The sequence below is a fragment of the Camelus bactrianus genome, chromosome 3 (genome assembly GCF_048773025.1).
Source record: "Camelus bactrianus isolate YW-2024 breed Bactrian camel chromosome 3, ASM4877302v1, whole genome shotgun sequence".
NCBI classification, from domain to species: Eukaryota; Metazoa; Chordata; class Mammalia; order Artiodactyla; family Camelidae; genus Camelus; species Camelus bactrianus.
The window spans coordinates 108,644,941-108,664,860 of record NC_133541.1 but is presented as its reverse complement, the minus strand read 5'-3'; the positions used below and the strand labels follow the sequence as shown (position 1 = coordinate 108,664,860).

The following is a 19,920-nucleotide window of genomic DNA, read 5'->3' as shown; positions in this document are numbered from 1 at the left end:
TAGTCTGTTTGGGTTTCCCCAGCCCCATATTTCCTTATTGTCTTTCACAAAGTGAAGTCTTCAATTTGGTAAATAATGAGTTTTTAAATTTTATTTATTTATTTATTTATTTTATTTGGGGGGGGGTGGATAATTAGATTTTTTAAAAATGTGTTTATCTTTAATGGAGGTACTGGAGATTGAATCCGGGACCTGGTGCATGCTAGGCACGCACTCTACCACTGAGCTATACCCTTCTCCACCTGGTTATTTTTTCTTTTATAATTGTGCTTTTGGTGTCATGTCTCAGAACTCTTTGCTGAACCCCAGGTAACAAAGATCTTCTATATTTTCTTCCACATGTTTTATGGTTTTAAGTTTTACATTTAGATCTATGATCCATATAATCATGTAATTTTTCTTTAGACTGTTAACATGGTAGATTACATTGAATTTTCAAATTTCAAATTTTGAGTTTCAAAATTCAAATTTTGAACTAGCCTTACATTCCTGGCAAAACCTCCACTTGGTCTTTTTATATATAGCTGAATTTGATTTACTAATATTTTACTGAAGATGTATATATTTGTGTTCATAACGGCTACTGGTTTGTATTTTTCTTCTACCATCTGGTTTTCATATCAGGGTAAAGCTGGCCTCATGAGATGAGCTGGGAAATGTCCCTTCCTCTTCTGTTTCTGGAACACATTGTAAAGGGATGGTACCATATCATTTTAAAATATTCAGTAGAATTTGTCAGCGAAACAGAAAGATTTGAACAGACATTTGACCAAGGGGGATATACAGAAAGCAAATAAACAAAGAAAAGATGTGCTTGCACATTTCTTTTCCAGGAAGTACTTAAGTACAAATTCAACTTCTTTAATAGTTACAGGATTTCCTTGGATAAGTCTTGGAGTTTAGTTTTTCAGGAATTGGTACATTTCATCTAAGTTTTCAGGTTTTATGTGCATAGAATTGTTCATAGTGGTCCCTTACTACTGTTTAAAGTATCTTCTGTGTCTATAATATCCTCTCTTAAGTTTCTGTGATTGGTAACCTGTGCATTTTTTTTCTTTGTCAAGCTTGCTTGAGGTTTATTGATTTTATTAATCTTTTCTAAGAAGCAGCTTTAGGTTTCATTGATTTTTCCCCCTACTTTTCTATTTTCAATCTCATTGATTTCTGCTCTTATTTCCTTTCTTCTGCTTGCTTGCTGTATATTTTGTTAGCCCTTTTTTTTTTCTAACTTCTTAAACCGGAAGTTTATTGGTTTGAGATCTTTCTCCTTTTCTGACAGAAGCTGTTAGTGTATAAATTTCCCCCTCAGCTCTGCATTATCTTCCTCCTACAAATTGATGTTTTATATTTTAATTTTTGTTCAGTTCAAAATATCTTCTGATTTCCCTTAAGACGTCCTTTTTGGCTCATTGAATACTTAGAAGTGTATTTCCTTCTAAGTGTTTGGAGATTTTCCAGTTCCCTTTTTGTTATTGATTTCCAGTTTGATTCTGTTATGGTCAGAGAACATAGTTTATATTTTGTTCCTTTTATAATTTGTTAAGCTTGTTTTATGATTCAGGATATGGTCTATCTTGTGATTTTCCTGTACACTTGAAAAGAAGGTTTATTCTGCTTTTGTAAGGTTGAGTATTTTATGCATGTGTCAATTAAAGCAAGTTGTTGATGGTTTTGTTTAGTTCCTCTGTATTCTTGCTGATTTTCTGCTTACTTTTTCTCTTGAATACTGAGGAGTCTTGAAATCTTCAGCTGTAACTGTCTATATCTCCTTTCAGTTCTGCCAGTTTTTGCTTCATATGCTTTAAAGAATGATTGGAGGTTGTGACGTCTTCCTGGAGGACTGACCCCTTTGTCATTATGCAGTGCACATCTTCATTCCTGAGAATCTTCTTTCTTCTGAAATGTTACTTTTCCACTCATACACTTGTAACCTACCTCTGACATATTTAAAGTGGGTGTCTCATAAATAGCACATAGCTGGGGTTTTCTTTTAAAACCTATTCTGACATTGTCTTTTATTAGGAGTGTTTAAACAATTTAATGTTATTGATATGGTTCAATTTAGGTCTATCATTTGTATTTGTTCTCTTTCTGCTTTTTATCCTCTATTTACCCTAACCTGCTTTCTTTTGGAGTATTTGAACATTTTTAGTATTCATTTTAGCTGTTGTCTCTTTTAATTACCATATCTCTTTGTGTACATATATATGTATGGGTGTGTGTTTATATATATATGCATGTATGTCTGTATATATATCAGTGATTGCTCTAAGAATTACAATATGCATAATAGTCTACCTAGAATTTGTATCTCTTCCCTTCAAGTGAAATGTATGACCCTTACTATCATACAGGTCTCTATCCTCTCCTCTTTCTGTTGTGCTTAGTCTTATGTATTACCTCTACGTATATTGAATACTCCATGCACCCCATGAGACAATGTTATAATTTTTGCTTTTAACCATCATGTTTTAAAGAGCTCAAGGGAAGAAGAGCAGTCTTATATTTACCCAGGTATTTACCAGCTCTGTTGCTCTCCCCATATTCCTGAAGTTCCAAGTTCCTCTCTGGTGTCGCTTGGCTTCTGTTCACAGTTTCCTTGAGTAATTCTTTTAGGGCAGGTCTGTTGGTGATGAATTATTTGATTGGTTCTTCATCTAGAATGTCTTTACTTCACCTTCTTTCCTGAATGATATTTTTACTGGATATGGGAGTCTGGATTTACAGTTCATTTCAGCAGTTCTAAAATGTACTTCTAGTCTCCAAGGTTTCTAGTGAGAAATCCACACTAATTCAAACTGTTACTTCCTCTATGTAATGCATCATTTTTCATCAGTTCTGTCCCGGATTTTTTCTTTGTCATTAGTTTTTTTAAATGATGTGTCTGGGTATAGACTTCTTTGGGTTTACTTTGTTTGGGGTTCAGTGAACATCTTTAATCTATAGGATTACGTTTGCCAAATCTGGGGAGTAGTCAATTCTTTAAATATTTTGCAATGCATCCTTTCTGAGATTCCCATGACACAAAAGTTAGACATTCTGGAATTATCTTATGGGTCTCTGAGGCTCTGTCCCATATGTTTTCTCTGTTGTTCAGATTGGATAATTTCTGTTGATCTTTCTTCAAGTTTACTAGCTCTTTTCTATGTCATGTCTATTTTGCTATTGAGCCTATCAGGTGAATTTCTTACTTCATGTAATTTTTCCCCCAAATTTCACCTTGGTTCTTAATATTTATTTATTTACTAAGACTTTTTGCTTTTCCATTCTTTTCAAGAGGATTCACCCTTCAGAGCATTTTTATAGTGGCTTCCTTAAAAGTCTCTTAATAATTACAACATCTGTGGCATCTTAGTGTTAGCATCTGTTGAATGTCTTTTCTCAGGATAGTTGAGATTTTCCCCCTTCTTTGGATGCTGAGAAACTTTGGATTTGTATGCCGAGCATTTTAATTAATTTATTTACTTATTTATTTGCCTCCTGGACATTTTGAATATTTGGATACGAGATTAAAGTTCTTGTTTAAATATAGTGATTCAGTGGTACTTCGAATTCTGGTCTTCTTGCCCAGTCTGCCTGTTACCATTTCTCTTTCAGAGTTTGAAAATAGTTGTTCCATTCATGCTGTCCAGGTTTTATAGCTATATATTCAGTAGGAGAGACTGGATGGAGTGTGCTTCTTCCATCTTACCTGGAACCGAACCTTCCTTGATAGGCAAATTCATTCAGAAAATTAGGCTCATAGTTTATAAAAATCAAACCTGCAATTTTTCAACTTGTGACAGCTCTATCACATTTCCATCACTGAATATTATTTCCCTGTGTCACTGCCCACTGGGACACAAGCCCACCGTACGTCTGCGCCTTTGGCTGCATTACACTCTCCTGTCCTCTGTCTCATTTCCCATCCCATCCACTGGTCCGTCATTTCCCTGTTATCTCCTTTCAGCTGAGACAAGGTTGGAATTTTCCAAAAAGAACTTAGTAGACGAGGCGGGATGAAAAACCTAACTCTGTGGATTAGGGGGATGGTAACAAGTCCAGCTCTGCACAGCACTGCCCAGCCTGGAGAGCCCTGCCGTGTCTTTTTCTCATCTCTTACAGACAGCTAGGCCTGGCTTGTTTTTGACACTTTTCACAGTGGAGGCACTAGGGCCTTTTAGGTATTTCAGATGATCTCCTCCTGGTTTCCCAGTTTCACAGAAGCAGAATTAGGACCAGGTAGATGCTCTGGCTCCAAATCTTAAGTACTTGCCTCATTTATTTTTTTATTTATTTATTTATTTATTTATTTATTTATTTATTTATTTATTTATTTATTTATTTATTTATTTATTTATTTTTGGGCCACAGTTTGACAACTCACGATTTAATGATTCCATGATTTGGCTAACCCAACTGACAAAACACGGGATCTGGGCCTTTTCCACGGCATGCTGTGATCTGAGATGAACCAGCTTGCTGCAAGATGTTGGGATCTCAGCCTTAACAAGGTGTGGATGGCACCTACAATTTCCTAGGGTTCATGGCTCTTCCCAGAATGTAGTTTGTTGCCATTTGTATGAGCTTTTATTAAATATTTCTGGCACAGCCCCAATTCCATAACGCACAAGGATAAATAAAAGCCTCCTCCTCAGACTCCTGGCCCCTGTGGGCGCCACCTGGGCAGTCTGGTCTTCACGGGTCCTGTCAGAAGGCTTGAGGGGGTGTATCTGGGTGTCTGAGCTCACAGAGGCCTCCTTTCCCTGCAGTCCTCCAGGCCTCCTATGAGCAGGAGAAGGAAGCCCTTTCCCACTCCTTCCAGGAGGCCAAGGCAGCCCTGCAGGTAAGAAGCTCTGGGCCAGGTCGGCCTCTCTGAGAGGAGGGGCGGACCTGCAGGAAAGCAGCATGGAGCCCCAAAGCAAACAAACCTGAGGGCTCTACCTGGGTGGGAGGGACAGAGGTGATTGTCTTCCATGGGTCCCTGTCCCTCGATGTGACAACCAGACGGTTAGCTCAAGAGGAACTGGTTTGAGATGAGAGTTGGCCTACTTTTCCCAGGAGTGTTGGGAGGATCTTGGAGACTCCATGGCCTGGTGCCATCGTGTGATTAGAAGGATGGATGGATGCACAGGGACCTGTGGAAGCAAAAAAGAAGGCATCTGACCCGATGTGGCCGGTTAGGGATTTCCTAGAGGGTGTGAGATCTAAGATGGGCCCTCTGGGTGTGTTAGCATTTTTCAGATGAAATAGAGTAGAAAGGGTGCCCTAGGTAGGGGGGGAAAACTGTTAAAAGCATGGAGAAAAGGAGGGAAAACAGAATACCTGTGGAACTGAAAGAAATCCAAGATGCCTGGATATAGAGTATGAGTGGGAGAGAGCTGAGGCTGGAGAGGCAGGCAAGACCAGATCGTGGGAGCCTGGGAGCCACCATAAGGGGTTCCGCTATCCTGAAGGCAATGACAAGGTTTAGATGGAAGAAATCGTTGGCAGGGGACAAGTATGGAGACAAGAATGCACCTTGCATTTGAAGGAGTGATAACGATGTTTGGTTGCAGGAAGAGGCATGTAGCGGGCAGCAGCAGGGAGAGATGAGACTGGGAAAGACACTGAGCCTAGTTGGTGTATATTTTGAATGTCGGGGTGATGCCGGCCTGGAACACCCTGACTTTGTCCCCACAGGTATGGAGAGGTGGGGCTGTATGTTTCAAGCAGTAGCTGAAAGAGATTAAACCTGCGTTGTCGGGTAGAGCAAGGACAGACTGAAGAACCCAAAACTGATCCCTCCGTGGGATGTGGAGAGGTCCATACAGCATTTATGAGCCAGGCTTTCAACCCCTCCTTCCGACTCCCTTCTCCAGGAGACCATTGATGGGCTGACCGCACAGCTGGAGGTCTTCCAGGCCAAGATGAAGAGGGTAGAGGAGTCCATCCTGAGCCGAGACTATAAGAAGCACATCCAGGTAGGTGATAGAACACCTGGGGCCTCTTCTTCTTGAATCTCCAAGGAGGTCAGAGTCTAGGCAAAAGGAAAGGCCAATCCCTCCTCAAGGTCAGGGCTCAGACCTGACACTCTTACCATCATGAAGGCCTGGGATAAACAGTGTCCCCATGTCACTAAGGGGCGAAGTAAAGCCAAAAGAGAGACATGTGAGATGGTAAAGTTCTTAGGCTCTGGATTCAGAGAGAACTAGCTGCAAAGAGCAAACCTACCACTTAGCACAAGCGACTTAAACTCAACCGCTGTGAACCACAGGTTCCTCTGTGAGGTTACTAGCGTCTGCGATGGTACTAATGTCAAAGGGCGCTATTAGATTAAAATGAGGTAGAGCACACTATGCACTTGCCGTGGACCAAGAAGGGGAGGTGGCTTGGGAAAGTCAAACAGAGTTGGGGGCAGAATAGGGAGGAGGGAGGTAGCCCAGGCCCGCCTCTGCCTGCTGGTCTGCTGAGGTCACTCTGTGTCCCTGTCTAGGATTACGGGAGCCCCAGCCAGTTCTGGGAGCAGGAGCTGGAGAGCTTACACTTTGTCATCGAGATGAAGAACGAGCGAATTCACGAGCTGGACAAGCGGCTGATCGTCATGGAAACAGTGGTCTGTGGCTGGCAGCAGCTTGGGGGAGGCAGCCCCACCTACTTTCTGGGCATTTCCTCGGTCATGGGTGCAGGGGGAGGTACTGGAGGGGGGCCCAGCCTGGTCCCTTCTGGGCCTGTTCTGACCTGCCGCCCACGCTGGCCAAGCAGTGGCTCCTCTCATCCAGGTCCTGCACTTTTCTTGACTGCTCTTAGCTGTGAACTGGGTGACACTGGGGCAGGTGGCCTGGCCAGTCAGGAGGGGTGGGCAGATATCACATGTCAGGTGGGGGTTGAGGAAGAGGGCAAGGCTGAAAAAAAAAAAAATCAGACAGATACGGGAAGCCACAGTCAGCAAGGACAGGCCTGGGCCATGGTGAGTGTCGAGGGCACGGGTGGCTTTGTCTCCAGAAGGGCGGCCTTGGGAACCTCGGGTTGAATCCAAACAGATCATGTGATGTTGCCCGGGAAGACGTTCCCTGGCCTCCCGTGCACCACACCACCTAGTTTTTAAATCAGACCATCTCAGATGTTCCCTGTAAATTCTGTTCCAGCATTTTTGTGAAATGGGATAATAGAAACACTGAAACTTATATAGATTCTATCCTTGTGACTTTTGGAGAACTAAAAATTTCCTTTCTCTTGTGAACTGATGGAGAGCTGAGATGGTAGTGAGTGGCTGTCTTCTTTGTGTATTGTTCTCATCTGGCAAAGTGAGAAGTTGGCAGCCCTGTGTTCACTCCTTAGTTGTAATTTTCTAAGTAATCTTATTGCTCCATGAAATGTAGCATTTGGTCTAGAGTGATTCAGTGTTTTTGGTGACCACAGATAAGAGGGAGGGGATGGCACACATTGTGCCGGGTGAGCTGGGGGCTTTCTGAGCTCTCTCCTATTTGTTACAGAAGGAAAAAAACCTGCTGTTGGAGGAGAAAATCACTGCCCTGCAGCAGGAGTATGAGGACCTCCACGCCCGAGGCCGCAACCAGATGGCTGTGTCCAGGTAGCTGCCCCTACCCCATCTCCTCCCATCCCCACCCTTTTTTGCCAAAATCTCCATTTGGCAGAGAGACCCAGGGAATGGACTGACAGATTCCCTGTCTGGGGAATGTGGCTCCTCCTTGCTTGGGAGTTGGGAATCCCAAGGCACCAGCTTGGCCCAGAAACCTACATCTCAGTGCTGATTAATATCTGTCTGTCCCCATCCTGGCTGTGTGGGCTCCATGGGACGGCCCAACCCAGGAAGAAGGAACAGGAAGCTTAGAGTTCAAGAGGCCAAATGAATGAATGAACATACACAAATAAATAAATCAGTTCTGAGGGCTCAGTAAATGAGAGCTAAGATCATGTGTCAGAGGTAATTGGTTAAATACCCATTACTTCATCTAATCCTCATAATTACTCTAAGAGCAGAGTCTTCTTGTCACTCCCATTTTACAAATTTGGCAATAGTGAAGACCTTTTCTGGAGTTACATCTAAGTGGCGGAGCAGGTCTGAACCCACAGCTGTCTGCCTGTGAGGGTGCACTCCTTGGTCAACAGCTAGAATTGCCTCTTGGGGACTGGGTGGCTGGGCCTGCTGGGGCGCATTGCAGGAAGGCTTCCTGGAGGAGTGGGTTGGTCTCTGCAGGGGCTGAAGGTCCGGAGGGACGGTTCCCCACAGGCAACCCTGGTCTCCTCTGCATCCACAGGCAGCTCTCGGAGGACCTGCTTATCACCCGCGAGGCCTTGGAGAAGGAGACGCAGTTACGGCGGCAGCTCCAGCAGAAGAAGGAGGAGCTGCTGTACCGGGTCCTCGGGGCCGACACCTCCCCCGCCTTCCCCCTGGCCTCCGTCACCCCCACTGAGGTCTCCTTCCTCGCCACCTAGGGCCTGGGCCGCCCTGACACCTGTGTTACAGCTTTTCTCTCTCCAGGACCGGGCAGAGAAGACAGCAGGAGCCCCTCGTCCTTTTCCCAGGAGGGGACGAGGGCAGGAGTGAGAGGGGGAGCCAGGATGTGTGCCCAGTGAGCCCTGGGGGCTTGGGCCACGTGGAATCACCTCCAGGGCTTCCAAGGGCCCGAGCAGCACCAACCCTCGAGGTGGCCCAGGCGACGAGCAAGAGGAGTCCTTTCCTCGTGCCCCCTTCTCTCTGTCCAACTAAGAGAGTTCTGGGGCTTTCCCCAGGGGCAGCCCGTGCCACATGGGTCATCTGACCAAGAGGAGACCACCCCCTGGTCCTCACATGTCAGCTTCGCTGCCAGCTCGTCAGTGACCTAACTTCCCCCAGACGCTCCCCCCACCCCCGCCCTGGCCTCCTCTCAGCCTCTAAATTGGTTGGAGGTACTGAACAACCAACCGGCCCTCAAGTCACTCGGTGTCCCATTCTAGGATTATCTGAAGGTCAGATAGGGGCTGGCAGACAGGGGCCAACCGTGTGAATCAAACTGGGAAAGGTGAACACTGAGAGGGCTGCTGGTGCCAGGAAGCCAGCTCAGCCATGGCCAGGGGGCTTGGCAGGGCATCGGGCATGCCACTGGTTCCCAGAGTCTGATCAGCCGAGGGGTTATGTCCGGAGCTGCTCCTCCTCCTGCACCTGGCACGGCTCACCCCTCAGCCCTCTGGTCCCTTAGTCTCAGTGCCATCTGGACCCGGGGGCCACATAGCAGGTCTGGGTACCCACAGCTGGAACCTCATCCCTGTACAGATGGGGGAACTGAGGTGGGGAGTGGGACCCACAGAGCCAGGACTAGGACCTCATCTGTCATCTAGGTCTCACCTTACTGTGCTTGTTCGTCCTTCCCAGGCTCTGGGAGAGCAGATCTGAGACTTCGTCTTTCTCCTCCTTCCTCTATCTGGCCCCCACCCCTTGCCAGTGTCTCACTCCTGCTCGCCACTTAATTCCTTCTACCGCCCCTGACCCCAGGCCCCCAGTACCCGGCCCTCAGCCTCCATCAGTGCAGAGGGGCGGCTGGAGTCACTGAGCTCAGCAGGCCTGGCCAGTCCTGACTGACTGCGGACTCAAGATTCTTCTCAGGAAGCTTTCCGTCATCTGAAGACAGAAAGAATCCCGCCCCTGTATAAGCATTTTAATGAAATGCTTTCACATACACCTCCCTCCCTGGGTCTGCATAAGGTCCTTAAAGCAGGTTCTTATCTGGCTTTAGCAGAGAGCAAACTGAGCTCAGAGGAACCAGTGGGCCTTGCCTGAGGTCCCCCAGCCCTAGGGCCTGGGCCAGCATGGAGGAAAAGTCCTCACTGGAACTGAGGCTTCCTCCATCATCTGAGACTGCCTTCCTGAGGCCCCCAGATCTGGACTTCGTCCATTTCTAGTTCTAGGAGTTCAGAGGTGGCGCTGCTTCTCCAGCCCTGGGCACACGGATTCTTCAGGAGCCTTGGGGACAGCTCTGGAGTGAAACACACACATACGTCAAGTTTTCTCAAAGCCTCTCTCTAGGATAGGGTAGTTCATTGGACGTTAATGGGCACGACCAAGAAAAGAATGGACGGTCAAGTAATCTGGGAAACTAGGTTCCCTCAAGTTCAACAGGTCTGCAACCTGCAAGACTTCTCTGAACCGTGAATATGCTGATGTGCACTGCAGATTCCCAAGAAGGAAGCAAAGTGGCCAGCATCTCCTCAACATCTTGACCCAAGTTTCTACCCCAATCTGAGCACTTCAGACTGCAGATGCACTTTAGAAAACACCTTTTTAAATCAGAGGGGCTGGGCTGGAGAAGGGACAGGTTGTGGGAAGGGGCGTTTCCTGCATGTAGCCTGTGGGGCTGTGAGGAGAACTGTGGTCTCACCCGCACCTGGGGCATTCGAGCTCTGGGAACCGAAAAGAACACATTATTCCACGTTTATTTGGTCTCTCTGTTTTCCTGGGAGAGGGAGGGCTGGGTCCTCTCTCGGGGCTGGGATCCTGGAGCAGTAAGCAGTAAGAGGACTCACCAGCAGTTCGGGGCTCGTCCTCAGGTACTGGTGCCCCACGGGCCGTAGCTTTGCCCAGCCTTGATGAGGGGCCTGGGGTTGGAGTCAAGACTGGCTTGAAGGCTGGCAGAAAAGATCAAGACTCGGAGTGAGGCCGAATCAAGAGGTGAAAGCAGCGAGGAGCCGGCAGAGCGTAAGGGGTGAGTGCCAACATTCTTTCTGCTTTGTGGGGGCGCCTCCTGGCATCAAAATCAACGAGGCTCACACAGTTACCTACCCCTGCTTCTGCGCGTTGCTCCAAACCCAGACTCCAGGGAGCAGAGGAGGGGAGACACAAGGGCTTCAGGTCACAAGGACACAGGTGGTAGCTGTCCCCGTGCTCTGAAGGTTGATGACCCAACAGGTATAGCTGGCACCATCCCGGCCGGGGTCTCTTCCACTTACAGGCTGCTCCTTGCCTTCTGCTGTGCCTGGCTCTCCCGGCGCACCGTGTCCACATCTTGTCGGCCTGCTCGCTGACACCAAGGGGTGGGCCCAGCTGCAGGGACAAAAAATAACTGTCCATCAGCTGCCCCAGGTGTGGTCTCTGACTGGGGCACAAGTGGCAGGTAAGGGGCACAGCGTATCCCTTCAGGGAAAGAAGGAGTGTCTTGGCCAAGGCCACACCTGAGTATCAGAGCACCGGAAAGGCCAGGTTCTTTGAGGGGAAAAGATAAGCCCCTTTTCAAGTCCCGGGGGGGAGAAGCCGGGGTCTCCTCTACTCACGGAGAGGCAGCAATAACTCAGCATTTGCCAGTGTGGGTGTCGTGGCTCTCTGGTTCTGTGGGCATGTTAATGGGTGATCCCTCCCCAAAGGCAGCAAAGGTGTTTGGGAAACAGTCAAGCAGAGTTAAACTGGGGAGACACACCACCAAGTCTATCACGTGTGGATGTGCATTTTGAATCTCCAAAGCAGATGCTAATAAGAGGCAGTGTTTTCTTAAGAACATGCTTTTTGGAGGAGGGGGTGGTGACATTGTTTGGTATTCTACCATTCCAAGGGGCATGTGGAGGAGAATGCTGGCCTAGCGGAGCCGGTGTCTCCCAGCCACCTGGGTGTTCTTTTCCCCCTTGTCGGGTCTCAGGTTGCCACTTTTGACAAGTGGGACAATGATCCCTCACTCTTTCTCCCTCCTAAGGCCTCTGGGAGGCTTACCTTCATCACGTCTTTGCTGGTCCAGCCCTTCCTACAAGGCTCTGGTCAAATCCCAGCCCCTCCAGCAAGTCCTTTGATGAATTCCTAAACTCGTCGGGGAGGGGGGTAGCCTACTGTTTCGCACAGCTGTTCTCCAGATGTTCAAGGTTATGGATTGTTTCACTGAGACGAAAGAACACGATGACCACCACCTGGGGAAGGTCTGGGACCACGGTGCGTGGCCAGGAGACACTTACTAATGCATTTGGTCCGTTTCCCATCACATACACACCTGGCCACAGGGCCTGAGCGTTTGTCCAAGCCCAGCTTCATGTGCTTTGGGCCAGTCTGGTCTCAGCTTGAATGTCACCTCAGAGAAGGCGCGGTCACTGCTCTATCTCAGACCCTATTACACTGCCTCATTTTATCCTCGATGGAGCACTTTGTATTGTCTAGATAATCGGGTCTGTTCATTCCCCCATCTTCCTCCCCATTCAGACTATGAGCTTTCAGAGAGGCAGAAGTCTCATCTCTTTTTAAATCACTGTAGTCTTGGTACCAAGTACAGTGTCTGGTATGTAGTGGGCACTCAATTATTGGACAAATGAAAAGGAACAAGTTACTCATTTTTATACACTAAACTGAGAAGTAGCTCTAACGGACATAGGAGAAAACTGAGGCCCAGAAAAGAGAGTGACTCACCTAAGATCACTCAAAAGCAGCATCAGAGTTTGGACTAGAGTCCAGGCTCCTCAGGTTCCCAGTCACCTAGTGGTCCCCTCTGCCGTGACGGCTCCTGGCCCTCGTGCTAATCCTTCCCTCCCATGGCCCCACCCCAGCCCACCACCCCCGCTTACACACCCTGCCTCCTCTTGCCTTCTGCCCTGGGTGTTCCCGACGAGTCCACAGCCACCTCTGGCTCACCCAGAACCATGCACATCACACTGAAGTTCTCTCTCGGTAGGAGCAATGTTGCCAAAGCTTGTATGGTGGGACTAGGGGAGAAAGGAGGGTCTGCTGTGGAGGGGGGGGGGGGACAAACATGGTGATTGGACTGTAAGAATGGTTGGGATAAGAATCTGGGTGGGAGCCAGATCAAGATGGTGGAATAAAAGGACGTGGAGCTCACCTCCCCCAAGAAACACATCAAAAATGCATCCACATGTGGAACAATTGTCACACAAAACTAATTGGGAACTGGAAGAATTCCTGTGTCACTAAGGGTGCAAGAAAGGTTGAGTAGGACTTGTTCCCCTGGGAGGGGACTAAGGGGAAAAGGGAGATTGCACAGGCAGGCGCTCACCCTGGGGAGTGAGTGGGTTGAACCACAGACTGGGTGTCTCAGGTTTGGGGTCCTGTGTGGAGGAGATAAGCCCCCTTGGCTGCTTAGAGAACTGCTGAGACAGACAGAAAGGCTGGAGAAGCCTTGACTCCACTGGTGAGGAGCGCACTGCTGCTGGCTTGCCACTGGACAGGGCAGACGAGTGTGCCCTAGTGGCTACTGCCTCACCACACTCCTCAATCCAGGAACACCCCAGCCCCACTCACTCCACACCACAGCCTGGCACTGGACCTGGGACAGCCAGGACCTGGGGAAAAACTTGCTCTGGGGATACAGAGGCAACCCAAACGCCTGGGGGGTGGTCAGCTTGTGATGATGACGATAATGATCACAACTAAAAACCACTGGGCACCCAGGCACTTTCCATGCACTATCTGATCTAACCCTCACAAAGCCCTACAGGAAGCATTCACTACTGCCCCATTTTACAGATGAGGAAACTGAGTGGCCCCTAAGTTACATAGCTTGCCCAAGATCACCAAATTAGAGGGGTCCTGTCTGATGCTACTTTGTATTCTTCACCTTGCTGTCCCTGGATCTCGGTTTTTGCATTTATAAAATGAAGAGGTTGGACTAAACCAAGATTTTCAAGTTTAAAAGCAAACCGATCAATACACAGAGTCTAGATAACAGAATCCTCTCTTGAAATGTTGAAAAATAATAGTTTTTGTTCTGGTTGAAGGGAACAGCGGGGCTGGAGACCCACCCACCTAGCTTTTCAATTGCTCCCCCTGCTCTCTCCTACCGCAGGGCAGGCAGTAAGGGCAATAGAATTAATTCCTCGGAGCATAGTTTTTAAATTCCTGGACTAGAAGAGCTCTCAAGGATCCTACTCAGTGCCTATGCTCTAAATGTGTGATCACATCACCCCAGTATCCCCCATCCTCCAACTCCTTCTCCTTCAAATCAACCCTCAATTTCAACCATCACTGCTGTGACAAACTGTTACCTTCTTATCAGGAAGGTGCCTGCCCCTTCCCTCCCATCTGAGGCTCCCTACAGAGATTCTAACAGCACCGAGTGGGAAAGTGAATTGCCAGTGGATGGACAGATCTGGAAGAGGGTGTCTGGGATGACATCAGATCTCTAAATCCTGCTTCAAGCACAGCTATTCTCTCACAGACATTATTACAGCCCCAATCGCTTCCTGGGATGGATGGAAGAAGAGAGATGGAGAGTCTGTCTCCTCCAGGAATATATCTACTGTCTGGTTCTGGGCTAGAAATCCTTCAGGCTGGGCCCTTGATGGAACCCTACAGCTGCAGATCTTTGCAACAAAAACCATAGATTCTTAGAGTCAAAGAATCCGGACATAAACACTCAGACTCTTGGAATTATATAATCTTGGTAGGATCAGGTATAGTCAGATTCTTTTAAATTAAAATAATAACATGATCACTTATTGTTAGTGAAGTAGGCTCCAAGCCAAGTGTCTATATGTATTACATCATTTAATTGTCAACCCCCCCCCTATAATTTTAGGATTACTGTTATCCTCACTCTACTCCTAAGTAAACTGAGTCTTAGAGACTTAGTTTTATTAGATCTTGCCAGTCACTGGAGGAACCAGGACGTATGCTGTCAGATTTCAGAGTTCCACACACTGTACCATCCGGTGAATCCCAGATTGCTACACTTAAAATGATAGCCTCTGACTTTCAGATCACAGAGGCCTGTTGGGTCTGGAAAGGACTTGGGAGATAATGCACGCTGTTTGTCGTTGTCATTGTAAGATGAGGAAGCTGAGCTCACAGAGGTGACAGGACCCAGCCACGGGGGGAACAATGAGTGGAGGAGCTGAGCTGAGTGCTCAGTTCCAGGGCTCACTCCCCGTCCCCCTGCAGGTGACAGGGCATTCCTGGGAAAGGCAGAGGCAAGGGGGGTTGGTCCAGGTGGACCCCAGGAATCCTAGAGGAGAAAAGAAGATGGAAGGAGATGTCCACACCTAACATGACACAGACGAGCAGGCACCAGGGCGGGAAGCACAGGGCTCTGGGGTCCATGGCAGAGCCACCTGGAGCCGAGATGCTGATGGCGGCAGAGTTGCAGGGGAGAGAGATTTGGGGCCATCAGGGTGTGACCAGGGAAGTCTCGAGGGACCCCTGGGAATGGGAGGGGAGGGGGCCTGATTTCAAAGGCAAATCAAAGTTCTGTCTTCTCCAGGATGCCAAACAAAATTCCTTTCTCTGGGTTCCCCCTGCCAAGGTGAATGGAGCCATTCAGAGCCCTGTTCAGGAAAATAGTCCTGCAGCCCAGAGTGGAGAATCCCCAGGGGCACACAGGTGGAGCTGGGAGGCAGCCAGAGGGGCCACTGCAGATCACAGGAGGCTCATGAGGGGGCCCTGCTCTGAAGGACAGAACACTTGAGGACCAGATAGGTGAGTGTGGCCAGGAGTGAGGGGCTTACATTGGACTTAAAGCAGGATTTGACTACTCCCTGGGGCCAGAGCTACCAGCTGCCTGCTTCTGGGGGGCCGGTGAGCTAAGAATGGTTTTCACATTTTTAAATGGGTAAAAAAAATTTGGTGACACAGGAAAATTATGTGAAACTCAAATTTCAGTGTCCATAAATAAAGTATTGGAAAAGGGCCCTTCTTGTATGTGCTGTCTAGGGCTGCATTTGTAACAGGACAGCCGACATGTGGCCCACGGGGCCTAAAATATTTACTGCTGCCCTTGGCAGGAAAACTTCATCGACCCTTGCTCTAAAGAATGGTGTTTCTACAAAATATTTTCACTTAAGTAAATAATACATAAATAAAATTTATTCTCCAAAAAAAAAATTAAACTGAAGTTCCATTTGACAGCCCCTCCCCCAATATATGGCACCATCCCGTTTCCTCAGAGGTTATTGCCTTGGTGTGTGTTTTTCCAGATTTTTCCCTGCATTTATATAAACACATGTGTATCCATAGAAAAATACAGCATTGTTTTGTGAGTTTTTTTTAAAGATGGTTTCACACTCTGCATATATTTCTTAAACTTGCTTTTTTTAAAAAACAAAAACAACTCAACAATGTGCCATGGCCCCCTATAGACCTGCTTTAAAAAAAAATTTTATTGAAATGTGGTTGATTTATAATGGTAGTTTCAGGTGTACAGCAAAGTGGTTCAATTATACACATACATACATATATTTTTTTCTTTTCAGATTCTTTTCCATTATATGTTATTACAAGAAATGGAATATAGCCCCCTGTGCTGTACAGAAGATCCTTGTTGGTTTTCTATTTTATATACAGCAACGTGTTAGACCTACTTTTATACTTTCAGTTGCTCCATAGTGTCCTGTGGCTTGGCTCTGGGCTCTAGGCCCTTCATCCGTTCCCTGACCAAGGGACATTAATTAGGCTGTTTTGGTAAAGGTTGTTTTCATTTTTCACTATTGGAAACGATGCCACAATGGGCAAGAACTAGCATTTCAAGGCTCAAATACCTACATTTCCTTGAAGACAGTGTTTGTTAAATGAAAAGTATGGTTTCAGCGCAGGCATGGGTTTTCACTCATGTATGATTGTGACCTAAGTGAGCGCCGCAGCGCAAACCCCTCCGAACAGAGCCAGGAGCTCTTGCTCCCCCGCAGAGTTTGGTCAGCACCCTAGCTCTTGCTAGTAACAGATAGAAACCCTCCAGGCTCCTGGTTGCCACAGGATTCTCCCTGTATAAACCCTATGGTCATTCTTGGAGGGAGGGAGGGAGGGCAGAGGGTGGCGGGCAGCAGAGAACAGGGAGCCTGGGGGTTTGGGGTCTGGTGCTCGCTTTGCCACTCACTGTGTGGCCCCAGGCAGCCTCCTTTCATTGGGTCTCAGTTTCCCCATCTGTCCCAGGAGGGTGACGTACACCTAGAGCTCCAGCCTTCCGGAGCTTTAGCATTCTCTTTTCGGTGACCGAGTCCTGCAAAGAAGGGCAGGGCTCTGAGAGCTGATGGTTTAGCTTCCAGCCTCACAGGTGTTGTGTTCCCAAGGGAGGTGCTTGGGAGCTGGGCAGGTCACTTCTTTGGACCCAAGTTCTCACTGCATGTTCCCTAGGGGAGAGATTTCACCAGGAGAGCAGCCAGGTGTTCAAGACAATGGGTGTAGGGGGCCCATCCAAGGTCCTGGGTCTGGACTGTGGGCTCTTACACACCGAGAGCATCCTGTTCCTTTCAGTCCCACAGCACTTACCACCACTTGTAATTTTATGGGAATCTGTGTGATTGTGCCGTGAGCGTCCACCTCTGGCCCTCTAGGGTGTGAGCTCTGTGAAGGCTGGGACCAGCTCCTGCTTTGTTCCAGTCCCCTCGCACAGTGCCTGGCACTTGTGGGCACTAGGCAAACATTTGCTGAATGAATGAACTACTCCAGGCTGGTTTCAACAGCAGAGACATAGCCCAGACTTCTAATCCCAGAGCTCCTAAAGAGGCAAATAAATAATGGAAGGGAGGGGAGCGGAGGGAGACCAGACACAAAGGGTCCAGTCAACACCATGGAATTGGAAAGGTCACTCCCTTCCCGGGAGTCAGCCCTCAGGTGGGTGAGGGGGCAAGGAGTGTCTGGAATGGTAGACCTTGGGAATAAACACTCACGGAACCGTTGAACTGTAGAATTCATTCATTCAATTATTTTTCATTTATCAAATATTTATTGAGAATCTACTTTACCAAGCAATGGAGACACGAAGACAGGCATTAACCAAAAGCACACAAATAAATATAAAAATACCACCTGGGACCCGTGTTATGATGGAAAGACCAGCATTCCAGGAGAGGCCGTGGAGAGGGGTGTAAAAAGTGCACTAGAGGAAGGACTAGGAAGGAATTTCTGAAGAAGGGCTATTTAAGGAGAAACCCACAAGAATAGTAAGAGCTAGTCAGGCAGGCTTCTGCCAGGCTTAGAAGAAGAGCTCTCATTTCATGCAAATGGAATCTTTCAATAGAATTTTGAGTGAGTCATGGGATCTTGGAGTCCCAGAAAGGGGATCTCAAGGTTAGAGAATCTTAATCTCACAGAATATTGAAACAAACACAGATTCTTCGACAGCAAATGGGATCTTAGGATGTTAGAGACCAAAAGTCTTCATATAGGAAACAAAGAACAAAAGGAATCTTAGAGGATCATCTAATCCTATCCCCTTCTCTTTACTAACACACAGATAGGAACAAAACTACTGTGCAAAACCCCATGACCCAGCCAGCCTAGCTCTCGCCTCTTATTATTAATAGACCAGGACTCTATCCACGTAATAAATAATAACAATGCTTATGTTTATTATCTCATTACTAAGCACTAATTGCTGCCAAGTCATTTATATCATCATATCAGTAAATTCCAACAGCAAACTTGTGAGTACCCACGTATTATAACTGAGAAAACAGAATCTCAGAAAAATAAAGAAATGGTTCATGGTGACTCCACTAGAATGTGGTGAAACTAGCCCCTAGGGCTTATTTGCTTTTTAATGTAAAGACTGTGCTCTACAGCGCCGCACAACGCAGATTTTTCTAATTACAGTGGTTTTCAGACCTGCCCCTTTCACCATGACCCCTGCCTTCCTAGAACTTTCTCCTTGGGGATCTCAGCAATCTCTTCTTTGCCCTACTTTGCTGTGGGGTGATGAGCTGCCTGGAAGGTCCACAGTACACTCTGGTGTCCAAGAAGCCTTCTCATCTCTATATGCTGTTAAACCTAAAAGAAGTGAGTTTGTTTAGGAGACTCAGGAGACAGCTTGAGAAAACCTGAGTTCAGGTCAGACCCTAAATAGCTGTGTTACGCAGGCTCGGCCGTGGAACTTCCCTGGGTCCCAGGTTCCATGTCTTTTAAATGGGTTTATAGTGCCTGCTCCGTCTCTCTCAATTGCGAAGGGATAATGGATGAAAAAAACGTTTCATGATGTATGAAATATATGTCATGATTCTAAGGTTCAGTGGTTTCTCTTCTACCTTGCGAGTGGCAGCATGGATTGATTTCCTCTCAATGGAGGGCAACTTGGCAATATTTATCAGAAGCCTCAAAAAATACTCCTTACTCTTCTATCCGGAATTCAAGTTTCAGAAAACAATCTCAAAGCCTTGCTGAAAAAAATCAGAATCAACGAACATCCCAACAATAGGCAGTTAGATACATAAGCTGTACTATTACCATGTAATGGAATTTGATACAGTTACTTTCAATGTCTTGAATAAGGACATTTAATCATATTTAAAATGTTCACAATAAATTAAGTTTTATAAAAGATAAAATGATATTTGTAATAAGTTACAATTTTTTTGCAAAGAAAAGAAAATGCCCCATAAATGCTGCTATTATTATATTTGTTGTTGCTATTATATAATAAAGAATGAGTTGTTAATGTAGGCTCTCTTTGGCTTGTAAAATTATGGCTTTAAATTGTTTTTCCTTTTTCGATTATCTCTAATGAATACCCATTATTTTTACAATAAGAGAAACAAAGAAAATCATGAGAAAAGTAGTGTGATTTTTAAGCCTGCCCTTCGTTTGTACACTGCTTCTCCATCTTCCACCCTCTAAGTGACCTGCCTGCCCAAAACTAAGTGCCCTTATGTTGCTGAGAATTCATAGTAGAAAATAATCCACTTTGTGCCAAGTGGTTAGATTCTCCTTATGTGCCCTCCCATAGGCAGGAGCAATCCTCAAGTCTTAAGGAGAAATGCCAGGCACTGAAACTGAAACGGGCCCTAAGAGGGGTTGTGGTGGAGGAAAGGGGTCTTCCAGGTGGTCAGGCGAACTGTACAGCCTGAAGCTCCTTCCTCTAGTGAATTTGAAGTGAGACCCGTCTGGGACCGCCCAACACCAGGCACCCCATCCCCACAGGGGCCAGCAGAACTGGGGTCTGCCAGTAGGTGGCAGTATCTGACCATTTCCAGATTCCCATAGGGCAGCCTGGAGATTTTGAACTTCTCTTCTCTTAAATCAGAGAAACTACAGCCCAGAGGAGGGAAGTGAGA

The 19,920-nt window shown here is 46.9% G+C and overlaps 1 protein-coding gene across 1 annotated transcript in view; it reads left to right on the top strand.

The window, feature by feature from the left end:
* The window catches only part of CCDC69 (coiled-coil domain containing 69), a 32,458-nt gene extending 22,064 nt beyond the window's left edge, over positions 1-10,394 (top strand). Inside the window, exons 5-9 of the mRNA XM_074360949.1 lie at positions 4,752-4,825; positions 5,841-5,942; positions 6,455-6,574; positions 7,455-7,552; positions 8,241-10,394. Of these exons, the coding sequence (XP_074217050.1) occupies positions 4,752-4,825; positions 5,841-5,942; positions 6,455-6,574; positions 7,455-7,552; positions 8,241-8,418 (572 nt within the window). The 3' untranslated portion in view covers positions 8,419-10,394. The remainder of the gene's footprint in view (positions 1-4,751; positions 4,826-5,840; positions 5,943-6,454; positions 6,575-7,454; positions 7,553-8,240) is intronic.
* The last annotated feature ends 9,526 nt before the right edge of the window (positions 10,395-19,920 follow it).